Genomic DNA, 24,374 nt, shown 5'->3' with positions numbered 1-24,374 from the left:
TGAATGAATGAATGGACACAGATTATTCAAACATTATACATTTCCACATTTATTAAACCTGATTCTTCATCTAGAATATACTCAATTTCTAGCAATCTTTTAAAAGCAATTAAAATTGCAAGAGTAAAACATGCTTATTTTAAAAATTCAGCTGGTTATAAAGCAAAAGTTTCTTCCCATCCCCATTCACCAATCTGACTCCCACAGGTAACATTTTACAGTTTATGTATCCAAATTTTGTATGCCATACACATACACATACTTTAAAAGGATGCTATATATATATATATATATATGTATAGTCTTTCTGAAGCTGATTTTCAATTGAGTACCTACTGATCTACATCATTATTTTTAGTGCCTGCAGTGTCAGTATATCAGCTACTAAATTATCATAACTTACAGTATTTAATCATTTCCTTATTGGTAAACACGTAGGTTATTTTCTACTTTCCACTGTTAAAAACAGTACATCACTTAATAGCTTTACACACCCTTATGTCAGATTATCTATAAAATAAATTCCCAGAAATCTAGTGAATCTTTCAAATTTCAGTTTGATAGAATCTGAAGATGTTGTGTTATGGCTTGGTTTGAACTGATCAGTTTAGGTCAATCAATGCTTTTAGATGTGAGGATGATCTGGTGGTAACGTCAAGATCAGGGTTAGAGAGGTTTTTTTTGTTCGTTTGTTTTTGCCTAACAACATGTTGTCCTTCCTTTCCTTTCTGTAGACTTTTCGGATCAAGGATACATTGTGTGGTCCTTGGCAAAGGAAAATGACACTGTTGTCCCAAGAATCTCATAGGACAACCACATAGTAATCTTGTAAAATGGTCTGTCAGAGGGGGAAAAAAAATTTGTCGCTTTCTAACACTTATCCTCAAAAATGTTATTTGGGACCAGGAACTTTTCCGACCACTCCATTTTCAATCTGTTGGTGGAATAAGGTGATTGGCGCACTTGGCTTTTTGTTTCCCTCAAACGGGGGAAGGAAAGAGGTTAAAAGTCCTGACTGCCGCGACAGGTCTCTGGAGACCCAAAGAAACCCCGTACTAAGTATGCGGAGGGTTCGTTTCTTCCTTCCGGCTGTAGCTCGTGTTTAGGCGACGGCGGAGGGGTAAAAACGTCCGGGCTCGGTTAGTGCTTTTATTTTCTCCTTTCCTGGAAGTGAAGAAAATTCAGCATGTCTCGATCCATTTAAGAAACAAGAGGATCCTCTCACGAGCCACCCAGCAGCAACACCAACCCCGCTCCCGCACTTCTCTCTGGACCTAAGTAGGGAGAGAGACAAAAGAAACAGAACGGAAAAAGACCGAGCAGAGAGGAGACCCCGCGGAATAAAAGCGCGGGGGTGCCTCTCCCTTCCCCAACTCCCGCGTCGCCGCGGGCCCCGCCTTTCAGGGGGCGGAGCTGAGCCCTCCTTCCGGGTTGCAGGCGGAAGTGGACGAATTTGAATTGTGTGGGCCGTTGGATGGGGCCGTTCCCGGATGGCGTGTGGCGCAGCGCGAGAAGGGAAAAGTGACACAGCCGCTCTGGAACTTCTGCCCAGCGCGCCTCGGTGAGTGGATGGCGGACGGGAAGGAACTGAGTATTCCAGGGGGAGAAGCGGAATTGTCGGATGGCACAGGGGGTCGGGAGGCGGCACAGTATAGCGGGGGCCTCGGAGTGCCTTTGGGGGTGTCGGGTGGGGGGGCCGGACGTGGGGACTTTGAGAAGTCGGGGCAGACGGTTGGTGCATACATGCCAACCCTATAGAGTACTGACGATTCAGAAGCCAGACCGCCCCCGAGATTAAACCTTGTTTAATCTCTGACTTTCTGGTAATCGCAGTTCAGTATTTACGCTAATTCGTTTCGAACGCTGAAGCTTCAAAAGTAGTTATTGAGAAACCTTTACCGTAAGCAAAAGAATCTTTCTTTATTAAAGATGGAAGGTTGGGGGCAGGTTTAGAATGAAGAGATGCTCTGTAGGGATCCGAGTTCCTCCTAAGAGGAGTAGTCTTTATTACTCTGGACCGCAGGGAATTGACAGTCTTTGAAATGCCTGGTGGGGATTTAAACTGAAATCTGAGTATCCTTTGTGTTCAAAACCCGGGTATTTTTCTTTCACGGTTGTCATTTTTCAGGTAACGCAAAAATCCGAGACTCTTGCTCATTTAAACTGGACATGTTGTAACAGCGGTGATTAACAGGGGTCTTAGTTTGCTAACAATAGGGATGAGTTTTAGTTCCACAGACCTGCCTTTTCACCCCCTTCATTCGTTGTTGAACTGGGTTATTGGGGAGTCATTTTGAAGGTACTCTACTAATGTTTCCAGCATCGGGTTTTCTCTGTTTCGGTTTTTTGTTTTGTTTTTAATGACTAACTACCTCAGATATCAAACTCTAACCTTCTAACAAAGTCATGCGTTCTGGAATAATTTAAATGTGTACCCTACATATAAACTATAAGTGAGCATTTAAGTGTGTAGAAATTTTATATCTTGCCTTATTGAAAACTTGCAGAGTAATTTTGTTGCTTTATAGGATCAAATATTTTATGCTTCTTTTAAGCTTTTAACACCAGAGTATCTTACCATATAAATGTATAAATTTCTTTTTAAAAGTAGGACTTAATAATATTCAGAATAAAGATTCCTTCATCCATGCTGGCTACTCCTACTCTCCCATCCCTGGTAATGAACTTTTGTTTCGTTATTAGCCAGGAAAAATAAATTTAAATATTCAGTAGTTATCGTTAAAAATTTAAACATTTTGTGTAGGACTGCAGTAAAGATATAAGCTATACTTTGTTAAGCTTTGCTTATTCAAACCTTAAGGTTCTGTTTATTTCATATAAGCTACCAGCAAATGGTAATTTCCAAAAAAAGTTAGTCTCTACATTTTAATCTGTTCCTTTTCCTTACCTGGACTCTTTTCTTTGGATTTTTGCTCTATCTACCTAAGTCAGTGAGTTTCAACTTTTATTGTGCACACATTACCTTGTAGGGTTTGTCAAGTGCTGATTCCTGTATTTCCGGTCTCAGAGATTCTGATCCCATAGGTCTGGAGGATGGAGTTCTGTAAATTTAACTTGAAGGTTAGAAAACTTGACCAGAATTTTTAAAACACTGACTTGATCTTTCCTAGAGAGGCATTGTAATATGTTGGTTAAGGGCAAGAAACTGGACCCAGATTGCTTGCATTTGAATTTCATCTCCATGACTTGGTAGTTGCCTGACCCTAAGGAAGCTGCTTAACCTTTCAATGCTTCAGATTCCCTCAACTATAGTGGAGATAATAACAATACCTATCTTGTAGGGCTGTTGGGAGAATCAAATGAATCAGTACTTATTAAAATCTTAGAATAGTGTGTGACACATAGTAAATGATACATGTATCTCCTATTATATTGAGTAAGCATTGTGCAGTATTTACATACATTATCTCATTAATCTTCACAAATAACACTGAGATATGTACTGGAATTTTCACATAAGAAAACTGAGGCTAAGAGGGGTTCTGTAAATTTGTTCTCACACAGCTAGTAAAATGTTTGAACTGGGGTCAAAAACTAGATTTAGTTAGAAAATTTATAACTCTTACTGATTGATTGTAATGCTTCCTGCCTCTATCTGCAATCTCTCCTTCCAAATATTTCTCTATAAAAATCTCTGATGGCTTCCCATTGTCTACCATATATATTTCAAATTTTTTAGCTTTTTCTTTTTTTTTTTTTTTTTTTTTACAAAGCCTTTCTCAATCTCGTTCCACCCTCTCTTTTTAAGAATCATCTTCCTGGGGGCTTCCCTGGTGGCACGTTGGTTGAGAGTCCGCCTGCCGATGCAGGGGACACGGGTTCGTGCCCCGGTCCGGGAAGATCCCACATGCTGCGGAGCAGCTAGGCCCCTGAGCCATGTCCGCTGAGCCTGCGCGTCCGGAGCCTGTGCTCTGCAACGGGAGAGGCCACAGCAGTGAGAGGCCCACGTACCGCAAAAAAAAAAAAAAAAAAAAGAATCATCTTCATAATTTTCCACCATTTTTTTCCAACCTGTGATGTTCTGTCATACTACCACAATTCTCCAAATCTATCCTCTGTCATGTTTATGCATATTTAGCCATTGACCTTTTTTATTTCTCCTTAAAATTTTATCCAGTGGGTTTCACATACTTTCCTAGACTTCCCCCAGTAGAGTGCTTCTTCCTCAGTGCAGTTTAGTTCTAAACAAAATAGCACTAGACTGAGCGCTCCCATCTTCTTTGTCTCTGTATCTGCAATTCTAGGTGCAGAACAGTAATTAAGTATCCTTACAGTCTGAAACTGTGTGTGTTCAGGGAGTGTAACAGTTTTAACACATTGTATCTTATTAAGCTGAAAAAGTTAAAAATTAAAAGATGACAATATAATTCTGTGTAGGTTAGTAGAGGGATTTTAGTGATAGCACATAGTTTGTAAATTTCACAACTATGGAAAAATAAGTATTGAAATTGTAGGCTCAGAAGACATGTCATATGGGAAAAAATTTAGAGCAGTATTTACTAATATTCACAGAACTCCAAAGGCTTTATACATATTTGTCACTTCACCTTTACAACCATTTTATTATTATCCCTATATTAAGGTGAAGAAACTGAAAGATTTAGTAACTTTAAAAAAAAAGCTTTTTTTGTCTGTTTGTTTTTGGGGTTTTTTTGCATTTCATTTCCTGTGCAGGATTTTTTTTATTATTATAAGAATGATATATGTTAAGTGTAATTTAAGAATTAACTTTATAACAGAGAATTAGCCTCATTTGTCCATGAGTGTTCACTTCTACAGTAATTCAATTCTCTCTCTCTCTCTCTCTCTCTATTTTTTGTTGTTGTTTGTTTGTTTGTTTTGGCCACGCCACACAGCATGCGGGATCTTAGTTCCCTGACCAGGGGTCGAACCCGCACCCCCTGCAGTGGAAGTACGGAGTCTTAACCACTGGACTGTCAGGGAAGTCCCAACATTAATTCAATTCTAAATTAAGGAAATATTGGGAAATTAAAACCAGAAAAGTTTGCCTTTCCTTTTCAGTTTGAACAGTTAAGACGGTTACCTGACCTCCTTGCCCACAACCTTTTCTTTAAAAACCTGCCAATGTTGTAGGCACATCATTCTAAGGACCAGTGGGCAGTGGGTAAGGGGTTGGGCTAAGGAGCAGATGATCCTAATATGCTCTCATCCCACATACCTTCTCCAGCCAAAGTAGCACCATGTATTTGAATCAGAGCTGAATATCTGATGCAGGCTAAACCATTCACATTGTTTCTTCTTGAATTTGGAATTGTGATACCAAGAAACTATTGGTAACCAAGCTGGAAAGGTCTTTATGTGCTGAGATGACAACGGAATGCTGAAGAAACATGAATAGTGGGCATAGGGAGCCAATATATAGAGAGGGAGGGAGGGAAAACCTATTTCTGGAGGACTAGCTATAAAGTAAGTCAATATAAACTTATAACTTGCTTTTACTTTTTCTTAAGACTATATTTTTATTTTTTATTTTTTAAGAAAAAACATATAACTTTTGAATATTTTTTTATAAACACATTTTACATGAAGCAAAAAAGTTTAGGGCTTCCCTGGTGGCGCAGTGGTTGAAAGTCCGCCTGCCGATGCAGGGGACACGGGTTCGTGTCCCGGTCTGGGAAGATCCCACAGGCCGCAGAGCGGCTAGGCCCGTGAGCCATGGCCGCTGAGCCTGCGCGTCCGGAGCCTGTGGTACGCAACGGGGGAGGCCACAACAGTGAGAGGCCCACGTACCGAAAAAAAAAAAAAAAGATGGACAGAAAAGTTTATTCATAACTGTATTAACTAATTAGGGTTTTCAACTTTTTTTTTTTAATTAATATTTATTGGAGGGCTTCCCTAGTGGCTCAGTGGTTGAGAGTCCGCCTGCCGATGCAGGGGACATGGGTTCGTGCCCCGGTTCGGGAAGATCCCACATGCCGCGGAGCGGCTGGGCCTGTGAGCCATGGCCGCTGAGCCTGCGCGTCCGGAGCTTGTGCTCCGCAACGGGAGCGGCCACAACAGTGAGAGCCCCACGTACCACACACACACAAAAAATATATATATATAGGAGTATAGTTGCTTTATAATGTGTGCTAGCTTCTGCCATACAACAAAGTGAATCAGCTATATGTATACGTATATCCCCTCTTTTTTGGAGTTCCTTCCCATTTAGGTCTCCACAGAGCATTGAGTAGAGTTCCCTGAGCTGTACAGTGGGTTCTCATTAGTTATCTATTTTATACATAGTATCAATAGTGTATTTATCGCAATCCCGATGTCCCAATTCATCCCACCCCCTTTCTTTCCCCCCTTGGTGTCCATATGTTTGTCCTCTACATCTTTGTCTCCAGTTCTGCTTTGCTAATAAGAAGGAGTATATTTTTAAAGGAGCAGTTTTAGGTTCACAGCAAAATTGAGGGGAAGATGGTAGAGATTTCCCGTGTACCCCACCCCCACACATGCATAACCTCTCCCATTATCAACATCCCACGCTAGGGTGGTACATTTGTTATAACTGATGAGCTTACATTGACACAAGGTAATCACTCAAAGTCTATAGTTTAAATTCTAGTTCACTCTGGGTGTTATACATTCTATGGGTTTGGACAAATGAATGATGACATATATCTATTATTATGGTATCATACACAGTATTTTCACTGTTCTAAAAATCATATGTGCTTCACCTACTAATCCCTCCTTTGCCCTTTGTAACCACTGATCTTTTTACTGTCTCCATAGTTTTGCCTCTTCCAGAATATCATATAGGTGGAATCATACAGTATGTAGCCTTTTCAGATTGGCTTCTTTAACTTAGTAATATGCATTTAGGTTTCCTCCTTGTCTTTTCATGGCTTGATAGCTTTTTTTTTTCTTTGCACTGAATAATATTTCATTGTCTGGGTGTACCATAGTTTGTTTATCTGTTCATCTACTGAAGGACATCTTAGGTGCTTCCAGGTTTTGGCAATTATGAATAAAGATGCTGTAAACATGTGTGAAGGTTTTGATGTGGACATAAGTTTTTACCGCCTTTGGGTAAACACCAAGGTGCCTGATTGCGTAACTGAGGTAAATCCTGCTTGGTCGTGGTATATAATTCTTTTTATACATTGTTGAATTTGATTTGCTAATATTTTATTGTGGCATCTATGTTCCTGAGAGAGATGATCTGTGATTTTTTTTTTTTTTTCTTGTGATGTTTTTGTCCGGTTTTGGTATTAGGGGAATGCTGGCCTAATGGAATGAGTTAGGAAGTAGTCCCTCTCCTTCTATCTTCTAAAGAGGTCATAGAGAATTGGTGTAATTTCTTCCTTAAATGTTTGGTAGAATTTTCCAGTGAACCCATCTGGGCCTAGTGCTCTCTGTTTTGAAAGATTATTAATTATTGATTCAGTTTCTTTGATGCAGATATATTCAGATTGTTTATTTTCATTGTGTGAATTTTGGCAAAAAATGTGTCTTTCAAGGAATTGGTCCATTTTATCTAGATTATCAAATTTGTGGGCGGGGAGTTGTTTACAGTATTCCTTTATTATACTTTTTGTTGTTTTTTTTTGGCCATGCTGCACAGTTTATGGGATCTTAGTTCCCCAACCAGGGATGGAACCGGTGGCCCTGCAGTGGAAGCACGGAGTCCTAACTACTGGACCGCCAGGGAATTCCCTCCTTTATTATACTTTTAATATCCATAGGATCTGTAGTGATACCACTTTTTTCAAATTAATTTCTTTTGGAGTATAGTTGATTTACAATGTTGTGTTAGTTTCTGCTGTACAGCAAAGTGGATAAGTTATACATATATCCACTCTTTTTTAGATTCTATTCCCATGTAGGTCATTACAGAGTACCGAGTAGAGTTCCCTGTGCTATACAGTAGGTTCTTATTATCTATTTTATATGTAGAAGTGGGTATATGTCAATCCCAATCTCCCAATTTATCCCTTCCCCCTTTCCCCCTTGGTAACCATATGTTTGTTTTCTACATTTGTGATTCTATTTCTTTTTTGTAAATAGGTTCATTTGTACCATTTTTTTAGATTCCACATGTAAGCGAGTGATATCATTTTTTTTGTTTCTGATATTCAGAAGTTGTGTCCTCATTTTTTCTTAGCTTGGCTGGAGGTTTACTGATCTTTCTATAGAACCAGCATTTGGTCTTGTTGATTTTTCTCTATTGATTTCTTATTTTCATTTTCATTGACTTCTGCTCTAATTCTTTTTACTTCTTTTCTTCTTAATTTGGATTTAATTTGCTCTTCTTTTTCTAGTTTCCTAAGGTAGAAACTTAGCTGATTGATTTCTTTTTTTTTTTTTTTTTTTTTTTGCGGTACGCGGGCCTCTCACTGTTGTGGCCTCTCCCATTGCAGAGCACAGGCTCCGGACGCGCAGGCTCAGCGGCCATGGCTCACGGGACCAGCCGCTCCGCGGCATGTGGGATCTTCCCAGATCGGGGCACGAACCCATGTCCCCTGTATCGGCAGGCGGACTCTCAACCACTGCGCCACCAGGGAAGCCCAACTGATTGATTTTATATCTTCTTTTCTAATATATGCATTTAATGCTATAAATTTGCCTCTAAGCATTACTTCCACAGGATCCCCCAAAATTTTGATAACTGTATTTTCATCTTCATTTAGTTCAAGATATTTTGTGTTTTCTCTTAAGATTTCTTTGACCCTTGTGTTATTTCATCTCCATATATTTGGGGATTTTCCAGTTATCCTTCTGTTATTGATTTCTACTTTAATTCTGTTGTGGTCTGGAGGCAGACAATGTATGATTTCTATTCTTTTAAATTTGTTAAGGTCTGTCTTATGGCCTAGAATGTGGTCTCTCATGGTGAATGTTCATGTAAGCTTGAGAAGAATGTATTCTGTTGTTGTTGGATGAAGTAGACCATTATATCTAGTTGATTGATGATGCTGAGTTCAGCAGTGTCCTTACTGATTTTCTTTGTGCTAGATCTATCCATTTCTGATAGAGGGGATGTTGAGGCCTCCAACTATGGCTGTGTATTCATCTGCCTCTCTTTGCAGTTCTATTAGTTTTTGCCTCATATATTTTAACATTCTGTTGTTAGGTACATACATGTTAAGTATTTTATACCTTCTTGGGAAATTGTCCCCTTTATCATTATGTAATGTCCTTCTTTATTCCTGATAAATTTCCTTACTTTGAAGTCTGCTGTTTCTGAAATTAATATAGCTACTCCTGCTTTCTTTTGATTAATGTTAGCATGGTATATTTTCTCCATCTGTTTACTTTTAATCTATGTATAAAGTGGACATCTTGAGACAACATATAGTTAGGTCTTATTTTTTTATCTACTCTGACAAATCTTTTTTTTTTAACATATTTATTGGAGTATAATTGCTTTACAATGGTGTGTTACTTTCTGCTTTATAAGTGAATCAGTTATACATATACATATATCCCCATATCTCTTCCCTCTTGTGTCTCCCTCCCTCCCACCCTCCCTATCCCACCCCTCTAGGTGGTCACAAAGCACCGAGCTGATCTCCCTGTGCTATGCGGCTGCTTCCCACTAGCTATCGGTTTTACATTTGATGCTGTATATATGTCCATGCCACTCTCTCACTTTGTCCCAGCTTACCCTTCCCCCTCCCCGAATCCTCAAGTCCATTCTCTAGTAGGTCTTCGTCTTTAAATCTGTCTTTTACTTTTTTTTTTTTTTTTGCACTACGCGGGCCTCTCACTGTTGTGGCCTCTCCCGTTGCCGGAGCACAGGCTCTGGACGCGCAGGCTCAGCGGCCATGGCTCACGGGCCCAGCCGCTCCGCGGCATGTGGGATCTTCCCGGACGGGGGCACGAATCTGTGTCCCCTGCATCGGCAGGCGGACTCTCAACCACTGCGCCACCAGGGAAGCCCTAAATCTGTCTTTTAATTGGTGCATTTAGACCATTGACATTCAAAATGATTATTGATATAGTTAGATTAATAACTACCATATTTGTTACTGTTTTCTATTTGTTACCCTTGTTCTTTGTTCCTATATCTGTCTCTACTCTTTTTCTGTCTTTCATAATTTTTTTTTAAACAGGATCTGTCTTTTCATTTATTTATTTTTATTTATTTATTTTTGGCTGCATTGGGTCTTCGTTGTGGCATGTGGGATCTTTGTTGCAGCATGCAGGATCTTTTTTTTTTTTTTTTTTTGCGGTATGTGGGCCTCTCACTGCTGTGGCCTCTCCCATGGCGGAGCACAGGCTCCGGACACGCAGGCCCAGCGGCCATGGCTCACGGGACCAGCCGCTCTGTGGCATGTGGGATCTTCCCGGACTGGGGCACGAACCCGTGTCCCCTGCATCGGCAGGCGGACTCTGAACCACTGCGCCACCAGGGAAGCCCAAGAATCTTTTTTTGTTGTTGCGGCACGTGGGCTCTTCGTTGCAGTGTGTGGGCTTCTCTCTAGTTGTGGCCTGTGGGTTTTCTCTCTCTAGTTGTGGTGCACGGGCTCCAGAGCGTGTGGGTTCTATAGGTTGCGGTACCTGGGCTCTCTAGTTGAGGTGCGCATGCTCAGTGGTTGTGGTGTGCATGGGCTTAGTTGCCCCGCGGCATGTGGCATCTTAGTTCCCCGACAAGGGATCGAACCTGTGTCCCCTGCATTTGAAGGCGGATTCTTTACCACTGGACAACCAGGGAAGTCCCTGCTTTTTGTGATTTTAACTGAGCATTTTATATGACTTTCTCTCCTTAAGATATCAGTTATACTCTTTTAACTTTTTTTAGTGGTTGCCCTAGAGTTTGCAGTACACAACTAATACATAATCAAATACATTGGTGCTATTGTTATTTTGAATAGACTATTAACTCATTATTAAGAATAAAAAAAATAAAAGTTTATTTTACCTTTACTTATTCTTTGCCTGATACTTTATGTAGATGAATTTCTGATCTATATCATTTTCTTTCTCTCTCAAGAACATTTAACATTTCTCGCAAGGCAGGTCTACTGGCAAAATATTCCATCAGTTTTTGTTTGAGGAAGTCTTTATTTCTCTTACATTTCTGAAAGGTAATTTCACAGGATACAGAACTCTGGGTTGGTTTTTCTCCTCCCTCCCACCCCCCAATGCTTTAAATATTTCACTCCACTCTCTTTTTGCTTGCATTGTTTCTGAGAAGTTGGATGTAATTCCTGCCTTTGTTCCTCTATAGGTAAGATTTTTTTTTCCCCTGTAGCTTTTTTCAGAATTTTTTTCTTTACCATTTATTTTCTGTAGTTTGAAATGATAGACCTAGGTGTAGTTTTTTGGCAGTTATCCTGCTTGGTTTTCTGGAACTTTCTGGATCTGTGGTTTGGTGCCTGACATTAATTTGTTATTGTTTCAAATATTTCTCCTGTTCCTTTCTCTCTTCTGGTATTCCTAGAACACTTTTGTTACACTGTCTGTGGTTGTCTTAGTACAGTCCTTGGATATTCTGTTGTTTTTTTCAGTTTTTGTCCTCTTTGCTTTTTAGTTTTCAACGTTTCTGTCGAGTTATCTTTAAGTTCAGAGGTCTCTCCTCAGCCTTGTCCCATCTACTAGTAATCCTATCAAACAATTCTTCATTTCCATTAGTATTTTTGATCTCTAGCATTTCTTTCTTAGAATTTCCATTTCTCTTCTTACATTGCCTGTCTGGTCTTGTGTATTGTCTACTTTATCCATTAGTGCCCTTAGCATATTAATCATAATTTCAAATTCCTGTTCTGATAAATCCAACATCCCTGCCATGTTTGGTTCTGATGTTTGCTCTGCCTTTTCAAATTGTGCTTTTTGCTCTTTGATATGTCTTGTAGGTTTTTTCTTGATAGCCAGACATGAGGTACTGAGTAAAAGGAATTGTTGTAAATAAGCCATTAGTACCATGTTGGTAAGGTGTGGAAGAAGGGGAAGTGTTTTATAGTCCTGTGATTTAAGTCTCAGTCTTTTTGTGAGCCTATGCCTCTGGACTTTGAAGTTTACAAGTATCTCAGCTTTTTTCTCCCCTCTTATGTGGGATGGCTACATTATGCTGGAGTTGGGTGTTTCCTTTTCCTGGGTCATTTAGGCTCTGATAATACCCCAGCAGCTTAGGCTCTGGTTAACTAGTTTCTCTTGAGGGCAGGCCTTAGTAAGAAGAACAGAGTGCTTTGATGTATTTCAAAATGGCACCTTTTCCCCTCCCCTTGCCAAAATCACAAGGGGATTTTTCTCTGATATTTACTGTGGACCCTCGAGTTCCTGGTGATAAATCTCACAGTATTGTGAGAGGCCCCATGATTGGATGCCCCTTGAGTTTTTAATTCTCAAAGTTTTCCACACTGAGCCTCCAGCAATCAATTAGTCAATTATAGTTCAGGTTTTCCCACTGCAGTGCTGGATCCAACAGCAGTTTCAGCTGGTAACTGCTCAGGTAAGCTGTGACTCCCTGTATTCACCTTTCTCTTCAGTCTTGGAGGCAGTGGCTTGCTGTGTCCTCCCTTCTTACAGATCCAAGAAGTGTTGTTGGTTTTTCAGTCTTTTCAGCTCTTGCTGTTAGGATGGAGGGGTGACTTACAAGCTTCTTACCTGGTGCTTTTCCTTTTAATTTAAATAAATATTTTTATTTTTTAATGGTGGTTAACTTTTAAACATCTGTCTGGTAATATAATAGTATAGAATAAAATTAACCCATTTTAAGAGTATATAGTTCAGTGGGTTTTAGTAATTGTATTTCATTATATGAATATTTCACAATTTGTTTTATCAGTTGTCTGTTGATGGGCATTTAGGTTGTTTATGTTTTTGGCTATTACAGGTAAAGCAGCTATGGACATTTGTGTACAGTGAACATATGCCTTTATTTCTCTTGGTTGCATCATATGGTAGATGTCCATTTAACTTTTTTATTGTAATAAAATTCACATTCATAAAATTAACCATTTTGAAGTATACAATTCAGTGCCATTTAGTACATTCACAGTGTTGGGCAACCATCACCTCTATCTAGTTCCAAAACATTTTCATCACCCCAAAAGGAAAACTCATACCCATTAGGCAGTCACTTCGCATTTCCCATTTCGCCATCCCTAGAAACCACAAATCTGCTTTATGTCTCTATGGATTTACCTATTCTAGATATTTCATATAAGTGTGATTATAAAATATCTGACCTTTGTTTCTGGCTTCTTTTACTTAGTATGTTTTTAGGTTCATCCATGTTGTCGCATAAATCAGTACTACATATTTTTTAATAGCAGAATAATATTCTATTGTATGGATATACCACATTTTGTATATCTGTTAATCAGTTGACAGATGAGTTGTATCAGTTTTTTAACTATTGTGAATATGCTGTTATGAACATCTTTGTACAAGTTTTTGTTTGAATACCTGTTTTCAAATCTTTTCAGTAAGTACAGGTTTCCGCAGCCATCTGAAAGTAGAACATTCCTGTGGAACCTTTTGTAGGCTGAAATGGCATAGAGTGAAGAAGTAATTATCTTTTTTTATAAAGGTGAAAATCTTTTTTTTGATTTCTTTGGTTAGCAAAAACAGGTATTAACATAGGCCTTTTGTAAAAGTGAAGTGGCATAAAGGGAACTTTCGACAAGTGGGGAATACCTGTACTTAGTGTGATTGTTGGGTGATGTGGCAACTCTCTGATGTGTTGAGCAACTGCCAAACTGTTGGTCCATAGTAGCTGTACCATTTTACATTCCCATTAGCAATGTATGAGGGTTCTAATTTCTCCATATCCTTTGCAGTGCTTATTTTCCTTTTTTTAAAAAATTATCATCACCTTAGCAGGCATCAAGTGGTATTCTCATTGTTGTTTTCATTTGCATATCCCTCAGGAGTAATGATGTTGAGCATTTTTTCATGTGCTTGTTGACCATTTAAATATTTTCTTTGGAGAAATGTCTATTCAGATCCTTTCCCTATTTTTAAGTTCTGTTATTTGTCTTTTTGTTGTTGAATTCTAATAGTTTCTTACATATTCTGGATATTAGATCCTTATCAAGTATATGATTTTCAAATATTTTCTTCCATTTTGGGGATTGTGTTTTCACTGTCTTGATTACGTAGTCCAGCTTATTTATTTATTTGCTGCTATGATTTTGGTGTCATACATAAGGAACTGTTGCCAAATCCAGGGTCATGAAGATTTACATAATACTATGTTTTCTTTTAAGATTTTTATAGTTTTGACTCTTACATACTAAATCTTGGATCCATTTTGAGTTAATTTTTGTATCTAGTGTGAGGTAGAGGTCCAACTTTATTCCTTTACATGAGGCTGCCCACTTGTCACAGCACCATTTGTTGAGGAGACTCTTCTTTCTCCATTGAATGGTTTTGACATCCTTGTTGAAAATTAATTGATCGTATATGTATGCGTTTATTTCTTGACTCTTAACTTTTTCTCTATGTTTTTCCTTATGCCAGTCCCATCCCACCTTTTTTAAATTACTGTAGTTTTGTAGTAAGTTTTCAAATTGGGAAGTATGATTCATTCAACTTTTTCTTCTTACATTGTTTTGACTATTCAAGGTCTCTTGTAATTTCTTATGAACTTTAGGATCAGGTTTTCCATTTCTACAAAAATGGCCATTGGATTTTGATAAGGATTACATTGAATCTGTAGATTGCTTTGGGGAGTATGGCCATCTTAACAATATTAAGTCTTTCAACCATGAACAGAGTTCTTTCCATTTATTTGGGTTCTTTAATTTCTTTTTGCAATATTTAATGGCTTTCAGTGTACAAATTCTTGCACCTCTTTGTTACATCTATTCCTAAGTAGTTCTCTTTTTGATGGTATTGTAAACGAAATGGATTTCTTAATTTTCTTTATGGATTGTTCTTTGCTATCGTGTAGAAATTTGTCTGATTTTTTGTGTGTTGACCTTGCATCCTGCCACTTTGCTGAATTTGTTTATTAACTCACAGTGTTTTATGAATTCATTAGGATTTCCTGCATATAAGATCATGGCTTCTGCAAGAAGAGCTGCTTCTTGCTTTAAGTTTGGATGCCTTTTATTTCTTTTCTTGCCTAATTGTTCTGGCTAGAACTTCAAGTACAATGTTGAATAGATATGGTGAGAGTGAACATCATTGTTTTGCTCTGGATCTTATGTGGAAAGTTTTCAGTTTTTCACCATTGAGTTTGATGTTAGCTGGGTTTTTCAAAGATGCTCTTTATCATGCTGAGGAAGTTGCCTTCTATTCCTAGATTGATGAGTATTTTTTATCATGAAAGAGTGTTGGATTTTGTCAAATGACTAGTCTAGCTAAAGGTTTGTCAATTTAGTTCATCTTTTTAAGGAACCAACTTTTGATTTTACTCTCCTGTTTTTCTTTTCTTTACATTTATCTCCACTCTAATCTTTATGAATTCCTTCCTTCTACTAGGTTTGGTTTTAGTTTGCTCTTCTTTTTCTAGCTCCTTGAGGTATAAAGTTAAGTTATTGATTTGGGATCTTCTATTTCAGTGTCTACATTACAGATATAAATTTCCCTCTGATCACTTTTCGCTGTATACTGTAGATTTTTAGTATGTTATGTTCTCATTTTCATTGGTCTCTAAGTATTTTCTAATTTCCCTGTGGTTTTTTCTTCCCTCTTTTTCTTGTTTAAGATTGTGTTGTTTAATCCCTACATTTTTTTTTTAATCCCTACATTTTTGAGAATTTTTCAGTGTTCCTTCTTTCATTTGCTTGTTGGCCATGTCCTATTTCTTTTCTGAAGTGTATGTTCAACTCCCAAGCTCATTTTTTGAGGCCAACATTACCCGGATACCAAAGCCAGCTAAAGGCACTACAAGAAAAGAAAACTATAGGCCAATATCCCTGATGAGTATAGATGCAGAAATTCTCAGCAAAACACTAGCAAACTAAATTCAGCAGCACATTAGAAGGATCATACATCATGATCAACCAGGATTTATCCCTGTGTGCACACTAATGGAAGGAGAAATAAAAATCAAAGTCATCTCAAAAGGTGCAGGAAAAACGTTTAACAAAATTTAACATCCCTTCATGATAAAAATTCTCAACAAATTGGGTATAGAAGGGATGTACCTCAACATTATAAGGGCCGTACATGACAAGCCCACAGCTAACATCATACCCAACAGTAAAAGGTTGAAAACTTTTCCTGCAAGATCAGGAACAAGATAGGGTAGCCACTCTCTCCACTCCTGTTCAGTATAGTACTGGAAGTCCTAGCCAGGGCAGCCAGGCAAGAAAAAGGCATCCATGTCGGAAAAGAGGAAGTAAAAATGTCTGTTTGCAGATGACATGACCTTATTTATTGAAAATCCTAAGGATCCTACCAAAAAAACTGTTAGAACAGCCACCCAGCTAGAATGAGAGGGAGTTTGGCTTACTTTATTGTGTTAGTTATCTATTGCTGTGTAACAAATCACTCCAAAACTTGGTGCCTTAAAACAACAGACATTTATTATCTGACAGTTTCTGTGGGTCAGAAATTCGGGAGCAGCTTAGCCTTGGGGTGTCCCATGAAGTTGCTCTCAGGCTGTCAGCCAGGCTGCAGTCTTATGAAGGCCTGAGTGGGGTTGGACAATTTACTTCTAAAACGGCTCACTCGTGTGACATGGGTAAATGCCTCAGTTCTTTGCCAAGTAGACATCTCCAAGGAGAACCTTAAAAGAAAGCATTAATGACGTGGCAGCCAGCTTCCACCAGTGCAAGTGATCATGACAGAGAGCAAGGAGGAAGTTATAATGCCTTTTATGACCTAGTTACACTTTGTCATTTCTGCCAGGCTTTTTGGTGGAAGTTACTAAGCACAGCCACAGTCAAGGAGAAGGAAATCAGGCTCCACCTTTTGAAGGGGGAGGAGTATCAAACTGAGTGTCACTGACCAAGTGGAGGTAAGCAGTGCAAGAGACTCAGAATACCTCTTGATAGTGGCTTCCTGGAGCTTTCTTCATTAAATTATTAATGATTTCTCAAGGAAGAGGGGAATGCTTTGATATTATTTCTAAGACCAAGACTGTTGTTAAGACTTGGGCTGTTATTGAGATATATACTTACCTAGCATTGTTTTCCTTCTTCCACTTAGGAAGTCTTAAAATTCATGTACTGGAAAGAAAAAAAATGATAAAATCCAACTAAAAATATGTGAATTTTTTTTTCCTGAAGTTTTGTTTTGGAGACTGTTGATTGAAATAAAGAAATTCATCACCAGGATTTAGCAACAAAAGTTTTATTTCAGATGCTGTGGATTAGTAAGAAAGCTGATGTGAACCAGTCAAAAATATGAATTTTGTAATATCTTTAGAACATTATCTGATTCGGGGATAACTTTTTTTTTCTTTTAATTAATTAATTTAATTTATTTATTTTTGGCTGCTATGGGTCTTTGTTGCTGTTCACAGGCTTTCTCTAGTTGTGGAGAGCAGGGGCTACTCTTCATTGTGGTGTGCGGGCTTCTCATCGCGGTGGCTTCTCTTGTTGCGGAGTACGGGCTCTAGGTGCGTGGGCTCCGTAGTTGTGGCTCTCGGGCTCTAGAGCCCAGACTCAGTAGTTGTGGTGCACGGGCTTAGTTGCTCCAGGGTATGTGGGATCTTCCCAGACCAGGGCTTGAACCCGCGTCCCCTGCATTGGCAGGTGGACTCCTAACCACTACACTACCAGGGAAGCCCTCAAGGGTAACTTTTAATTTGATGTAATCTTTTTTAAAAAAATTAATTTATTTATATTTTTGGCTGCGTTGGGTTTTTGTTGTGGTGCGTGGGCTTCTCACTGTGGTGGCCTCCTCCACTGTGGAGCACAGGCTCCAGGCGCATGGGCTTCAGCAGTTGCAGCACGCAGGCCCAGCAGCTATGGCTCGCGGGCTCCAGAGCGCAGGCTGAGCAGCTGTAGCACATGGGCCCAGCCGCTCCGTGGCATGTGGGATCCTTCCGGACTAGGGCCTGAACCCGAGTCCCCTGCACTGGCAGGGGGACTCCCAACCACTGTGCCACCAGGGAAGTCCCTAATTTGATATAATCTTAAACTTAGAAAAAAGTTATATGAATAGTGAAAGGAACTCCTATATACCCTTTAAACAGGTTCACTGATTATTTATGTTTTGTGACATTTGCCGTATTCTTTCACCTCTCCTAGCCTAGTCAGCCTAAAACCACCGGGGATAAATCTGTAATCTGATAAAGTTAGGTTTGTTGACTCATTGCAGTGAGAGAGGTTCCTGACCCGAGGAACCACAAGGCTTCGCACGGAGCAAAGGGTAAAATAGATTTCTTATAACATGTTGGAGAAGGGTGGCATTGATGTGAAATTTAAATGAAGTAGTGTTTTAATGGGGTCAAAGCGAAGCCAAGGCTGTGTGTGAAAGAGGCAACATCAGATCTGAGCTACGAAGTGGGCCTAGGGTGTTTCCTTGAAAACTACAAAAGGAAGAAGAGGAATGTTGTGTTCAGAAAGCTCTTATCTGTAGTTCTGTACCTCCGTTAGAAACCGAGATTTCTTCTCTCTATCAAAGTTGCTTACTTACATCCTCTTAGCAAAAGTAGGATATTTCGGAAAGTTTACTTAAGTCATTTCCAGTCTTCTTCCCACTTGAGAGACAAGCACTGTTCTAATATTTTTCATGATAGATTAGTTTTGCCTATCCTAGAACTTCATATGAATGGAATGATGTGGATAAGAAGAGTGTACAGTTTCTTTCACTTAGCATATTTATAAGATTCATCTGTTTTGTTGCATCTTGCAGCACTTGTTACCTTTTCATTGCTAAGTAGTATTGCATTTTATTAATATACTTCAGTTTGTTTATCCATTTTCCTGTTGATGGACTTCTAGGCTTCCAGTTTTGGAGTATCATGAAGGTGGCTACTATGAACTTTTTTGTATAAAGTTTTTTGTCTATATATTTTTTAATTTTTCTTGGATGTATACCTGGGTGTGAAATTCCTACATCAAAGGCTAGGTTCATGGGCATATATGTTTAACTTCTATGAAACTACTAAAACTTTTCAAAATGATTATTCCATTTTGATTATTGTTGATTATTCACATCAACAGTTAATGAGAGTTCCCCGGTTGCTTCATATCCTGTCCAGTGTTTCGTGTTGATAGTCTTTTTAATCTTAGCCATTATTATAGGTATAAAATAGTCTTTCATAGTCTTTCATTTTTATCATCCTAATTACTAATGATGTTGAACATCTTTTCATTTGTTTATTGGCCATTTGTATATCTTCCTTTATGATGTGTCTGTTCATGTCTTTTGCCCATTTCTTTAAATGTTTCCTTTATATTATTGTAAAAGTTCTTTATGTATTCTGGGTATAAGTCTTTGTCAGACACATCTTTTACAAATATTTTCTCCCAGTGTGTGGCATACATAATTCACTTTTTTTTTTTACATCTTTATTGGAGTATAATTGCATTACAATGGTGTGTTAGTTTCTGCTTTATAACAAAGTGAATCAGTTATACACATACATATGTTCCCATATCTCTTCCCTCTTGCGTCTCCCTCCCTCCCACCCTCCCTATCCCACCCATCCTGGCGGTCACAAAGCTCGGAGCTTATTTCCCTGTGCTATGCGGCTGCTTCCCACTAGCTATCTACCTTACGTTTGGTGGTGTATATATGTCCATGCCTCTCTCTTGCTTTGTCACAGCTTACCCTTATCCCTCTCCATATCCTCAAGTCCATTCTTTAGTAGGTCTGTGTCTTTATTCCTGTCTTACCCCTAGGTTCTTCATGACATATTTTTTCCCTTAAATTCCATATATATGTGTTAGCATACAGTATTTGTCTTTCTCTTTCTGACTTACTTCACTCTGTATGACAGACTCTAGGTCTATCCACCTCATTACAAATAGCTCAATTTCGTTTCTTTTTATGGCTGAGTAATATTCCATTGTATATATGTGCCACATCTTCTTCATACATTCATCCGATAATGGACACTTAGGTTGTTTCCATCTCCGGGCAGTTGTAAATAGAGCTGCAATGAACATTTTGGTACATGACTCTTTTTGAATTATGGTTTTCTCAGGGTATATGCCCAGTAGTGGGATTGCTGGTTAATATGGTAATTCTCTTTGTAGTTTTTTAAGGAACCTCCATACTGTTCTCCACAGTGGTTGTATCAATTTACATTCCCATCAGCAGTGCAAGAGGGTTCCCTTTTCTCCACACCCTCTCCAGCATCTATTGTTTCTAGATTTTTTGATGATGGCCATTCTGACTGGTGTGAGATGATATCTCATTGTAATTTTGATTTGCATTTCTCTAATGATTAATGAAGTTGAGCATTCTTTCATGTGTTTGTTGGCAGTCTGTATATCTTCTTTGGAGAAATGTCTATTTAGGTCTTCTGCCCATTTTTGGATTGGGTTGTTTGTTTTTTTGTTATTGAGCTGCATAAGCTGCTTGTAAATTTTGGAGATTAATTGTTTGTCACTTGCTTCATTTGCAAATATTTTCTCCCATTCTGAGGGTTGTCTTTTGGTCTTGTTTATGGTTTCCTTTGCTGTGCAAAAGCTTTGAAGTTTCATTAGGTCCCATTTGTTTATTTTTGTTTTTATTTCCATTACTCTGGGAGGTGGGTCAAAAAGGATCTTGCTGTGATTTATGTCATAGAGTGTTCTGCCTATGTTTTCCTCTAAGAGTTTGATAGCTTCTGGCCTTACATTTAGGTCTTCAATCCATTTTGAGCTTATTTTTGTGTATGGTGTTAGGGAGTGTTCTAATCTCGTACTTTTACATGTACCTGTCCAGTTTTCCCAGCACCACTTATTGAAGAGGCTGTCCTTTCTCCACTGTACATTCCTGCCTCCTTTATCAAAGATAAGGTGACCATATGTGCGTGGGTTTATATCTGGGCTTTCTATCCTGTTCCATAGATCTATCTTTCTGTTTTTGTGCCTGTACCATACTGTCTTGATTACTGTAGCTTTGTAGTATAGTCTGAAGTCAGGGAGCCTGATTCCTCCAGCTCCGTTTTTCGTTCTCAAGATTGCTTTGGCTATTCGGGGTCTTTTGTGTTTCCATACAAATTGTGAAATTTTTTGTTATAGTTCTGTGAAAAATGCCAGTGGTAGTTTGACAGGGATTGCATTGAATCTATAGATTGCTTTGGGTAGTAGTGTCATTTTCGCAATGTTGATTCTTCCAGTCCAAGAACATGGTATATCTCTCCATCTATTTGTATCATCTTTAATTTCTTTCATCAGGGTCTTATAATTTTCTGCATACAGGTCTTTTGTCACCTTAGGGGGGTTTATTCCTAGATATTTTATTCTTTTTGTTGCAATGGTAAATAGGAGTTTTTTCTTGATTTCACATTCAGATTTTTCATCATTAGTGTATAGGAATGCCAGAGATTTCTGTGCATGAATTTTGTATCCTGCTACTTTACCAAATTCATTGATTAGCTCTAGTAGTTTTCTGGTAGCATCTGTAGGATTCTCTATGTATAGTATCATGTCATCTGCAAACAGTGACAGCTTTACTTCTTCTTTTCCGATTTGGATTCCTTTTATTTCCTCTTCTTCTCTGATTGCTGTGGCTAAAACTTCCAAAACTATGTTGAATAAGAGTGGTGAGAGTGGGCAACCTCTTGTTCCTGATCTTAGTGGAAATGGTTTCAGTTTTTCACCATTGAGGACGATGTTGGCTGTGGGTTTTGTCATATATGGCCTTTATTATGTTGAGGAAAGTTCCCTCTATGCCTACTTTCTGCAGGGTTTTTATCATAAATGGGTGTTGAATTTTGTCGAAAGCTTTCTCTGCATCTATTGAGATGATCATATGTTTTTTCTCCTTCAATTTGTTAATATGGTTTATCACATTGATTGTTTTGTGTATATTGAAGAATCCTTGCATTCCTGGAATAAACCCCACTTGATCATGGTGTATGATCCTTTTAATGTGCTGTTGGATTCTGTCTGCTAGTATTTTGTTGAGGATTTTTGCATCTATGTTCATCAGTGATATTGGCCTGTAGTTTTCTTTCTTAGTGACATCTTTGTCTGGTTTTGGTATCAGGGTGATGGTGGCCTCGTAGAAGGAGTTTGGGAGTGTTCCTCCCTCTGCTATATTTTGGAAGAGTTTGAGAAGGATAGGTGTTAGCTCTTCTCTAAATGTTTGATAGAATTCGCCTGTGAAGCCATCTGGTCCTGGGCTTTTGTTTGTTGGAAGATTTTTAATCACAGTTTCAATTTCAGTACTTTTGATTGGTCTGTTCATATATTCTATTTCTTCCTGATTCAGTCTTGGCAGGTTGTGCATTTCTAAGAATTTGTCCATTTCTTCCAGGTTGTCCATTTTATTGGCATAGAGTTGCTTGTAGTAATCTCTCAGGATCTTTCGTATTTCTGCAGTGTCAGTTGTTACTTCTCCTTTTTCATTTCTAATTCTATTGACTTGAGTCTTCTCACTCTTTTTCTTGATGAGTCTGGCTAATGGTTTATCAATTTTGTTTATCTTCTCAAAGAACCAGATTTTAGTTTTATTGATCTTTGCTATCGTTTCCTTCATTTCTTTTTCATTTATTTCTGATCTGATTTTTATGATTTCTTTCCTTCTGCTAACTTTGGGGTTTTTTTGTTCTTCTTTCTCTAATTGCTTTAGGTGCAAGGTGAGGTTGTTTATTTGAGTTGTTTCCTGTTTCTTAATATAGGATTGTATTGCTATAAACTTCCCTATTAGAACTGCTTTTCCTGCATCCCATAGATTTTGGGTCGTCGTGTCTCCATTGTCATTTGTTTCTAGGTATTTTTTGATTTCCTCTTTGATTCCTTCAGTGATCACTTCGTTATTAAGTAGTGTATTGTTTAGCCTCCATGTGTTTGTATTTTTTACAGATCTTTTCCTGTAATTGATATCTAGTCTCATAGTGTTGTGGTCAGAAAAGATACTTGAAACAATTTCAATTTTCTTAAATGTACCAAGGCTTGACTTGTGACCCAAGATATGATCTGTCCTGGAGAATGTTCCATGAGCACTTGAGAAAAATGTGTATTCTGTTGTTTTTGGATGGAATGCCCTATAAATATCAATTAAGTCCATCTTGTGTAATGTATCATTTAAAGCTTGTGTTTCCTTATTTATATGGTATCTTTTGATGAGTGGAAGCTTTTAGTTTTGATGAAGTATAATGCATTACTTTTTCTTTTAAAACTTTTATAGTTTTAGCTTTTGCAGTAAGGTCTGTGATTCACTTGAAATTAATTTTTATTTATGGTGTAAAGTGTGAATCTCAAGGTTCATTTGTTTTCCATTTGGAGATCCATTTTTTCCAGCATCATTTGTTGAAAAGACTTTTCTTTTTCTCACTGAATTGCTTTGGTACCTTTGTTAAAAATCAAGTGACTGGAAAAGTCTGGGTCTGTTTCTAGGCTCTTTATTTTTGTTCCATTGGTCTATGTGGAATACTGTATATTAGTACACTTTGCAAAACTATATAGAATACTTATTAGATTGGTACAAATAGGAAAAACCTTTTCCGTTCACGTTTTGATAGCACTGGAGAGCGTTCGTATGATCATCCTGTAGCTGGTGATATTTGGAGCCTTTTCAGCATGGTACTTTATATATTCCTATGTTACTTTTTTTGTGATATGCGAGATTGATTTCACTTTTATTCTCTTCTGTTGTAAAGATGAGAAAGCACTTGTGTAGTACGGAGTTCTGAGGCTAGTAAGTAAGAAACTTCAGGTACCTTTCTTTAAATAGCATAGGTGTCTATACATATATTATAAATATCTAGACAGAACTTCATTTCACTGTGCAACCAAGAGAGATGCCTTGGGTCCTTGTATCGATAGTTTGAAGGGAAAGAGGAGGAGAAGACAGAGCCCCATAGAAATTGTGATTTCCTTATAAAGCAAAATTAGTCTATAACCGTGTAAGTTACCTATATTTTGGAACTCAATCATTATTCTGAATTACAGTAAACTTAAAAGTAAGCAGTAGTTGCAATTCATCCGCACAGGAGAGAGGGGTAAGAAATTAGAAGCTGGAGAGATTGGATCTCAAATACAAATCTGTGTTGTTGGGATACTAACTAAATATTATTTATAAGTTAAAATGTTTATGTTTACTCTAGGTGAAGGACTGTTATCGTGTGTTTATGGAATTTTCTTCAATAGATTTGTGAAACTGCTAGAAATTAGAAAGTGTAGGTCTCTGTTCCTGGTATGTTCTGCAGTCCTGGCTTCTTTCCAATATAAATGCCAGTAGTCATCTTAATCTTTTTGATAACTAAAAAACATTCCCTCCAATTTCAACACTGTCCCCAGAATTTACCACCCTTGTTGAGAATTACTGGTCTTAGATTTGGAAAGGTGAGGAAATTAAGTACTAGAGTAAGAAATGATGCAACGTATTTGTAATCA

General features: G+C 38.2%; 1 protein-coding gene across 4 annotated transcripts in view; it reads left to right on the top strand.

Moving 5' to 3' along the window:
* The first annotated feature begins 1,438 nt into the window (after positions 1-1,438).
* G2E3 (G2/M-phase specific E3 ubiquitin protein ligase) overlaps positions 1,439-24,374 on the top strand; it is a 67,318-nt gene continuing 44,382 nt past the window's right edge. For all 4 annotated transcript variants that reach the window (XR_009539663.1, XR_009539662.1, XM_060144154.1 and 1 more), the window contains exon 1: positions 1,439-1,561. Coding sequence is in view for 2 of the 4 variants with exons in the window: in XM_060144154.1 (XP_060000137.1) it covers positions 1,491-1,561 (71 nt within the window). In the remaining 2 variants the exon portion in view is untranslated. The remainder of the gene's footprint in view (positions 1,562-24,374) is intronic.

This window comes from Lagenorhynchus albirostris, chromosome 1, assembly GCF_949774975.1.
Source record: "Lagenorhynchus albirostris chromosome 1, mLagAlb1.1, whole genome shotgun sequence".
Classification (NCBI taxonomy): domain Eukaryota; kingdom Metazoa; phylum Chordata; class Mammalia; order Artiodactyla; family Delphinidae; genus Lagenorhynchus; species Lagenorhynchus albirostris.
Note: the sequence above shows the minus strand (reverse complement) of the source record. Positions and strands in the feature narration are given on the sequence as shown.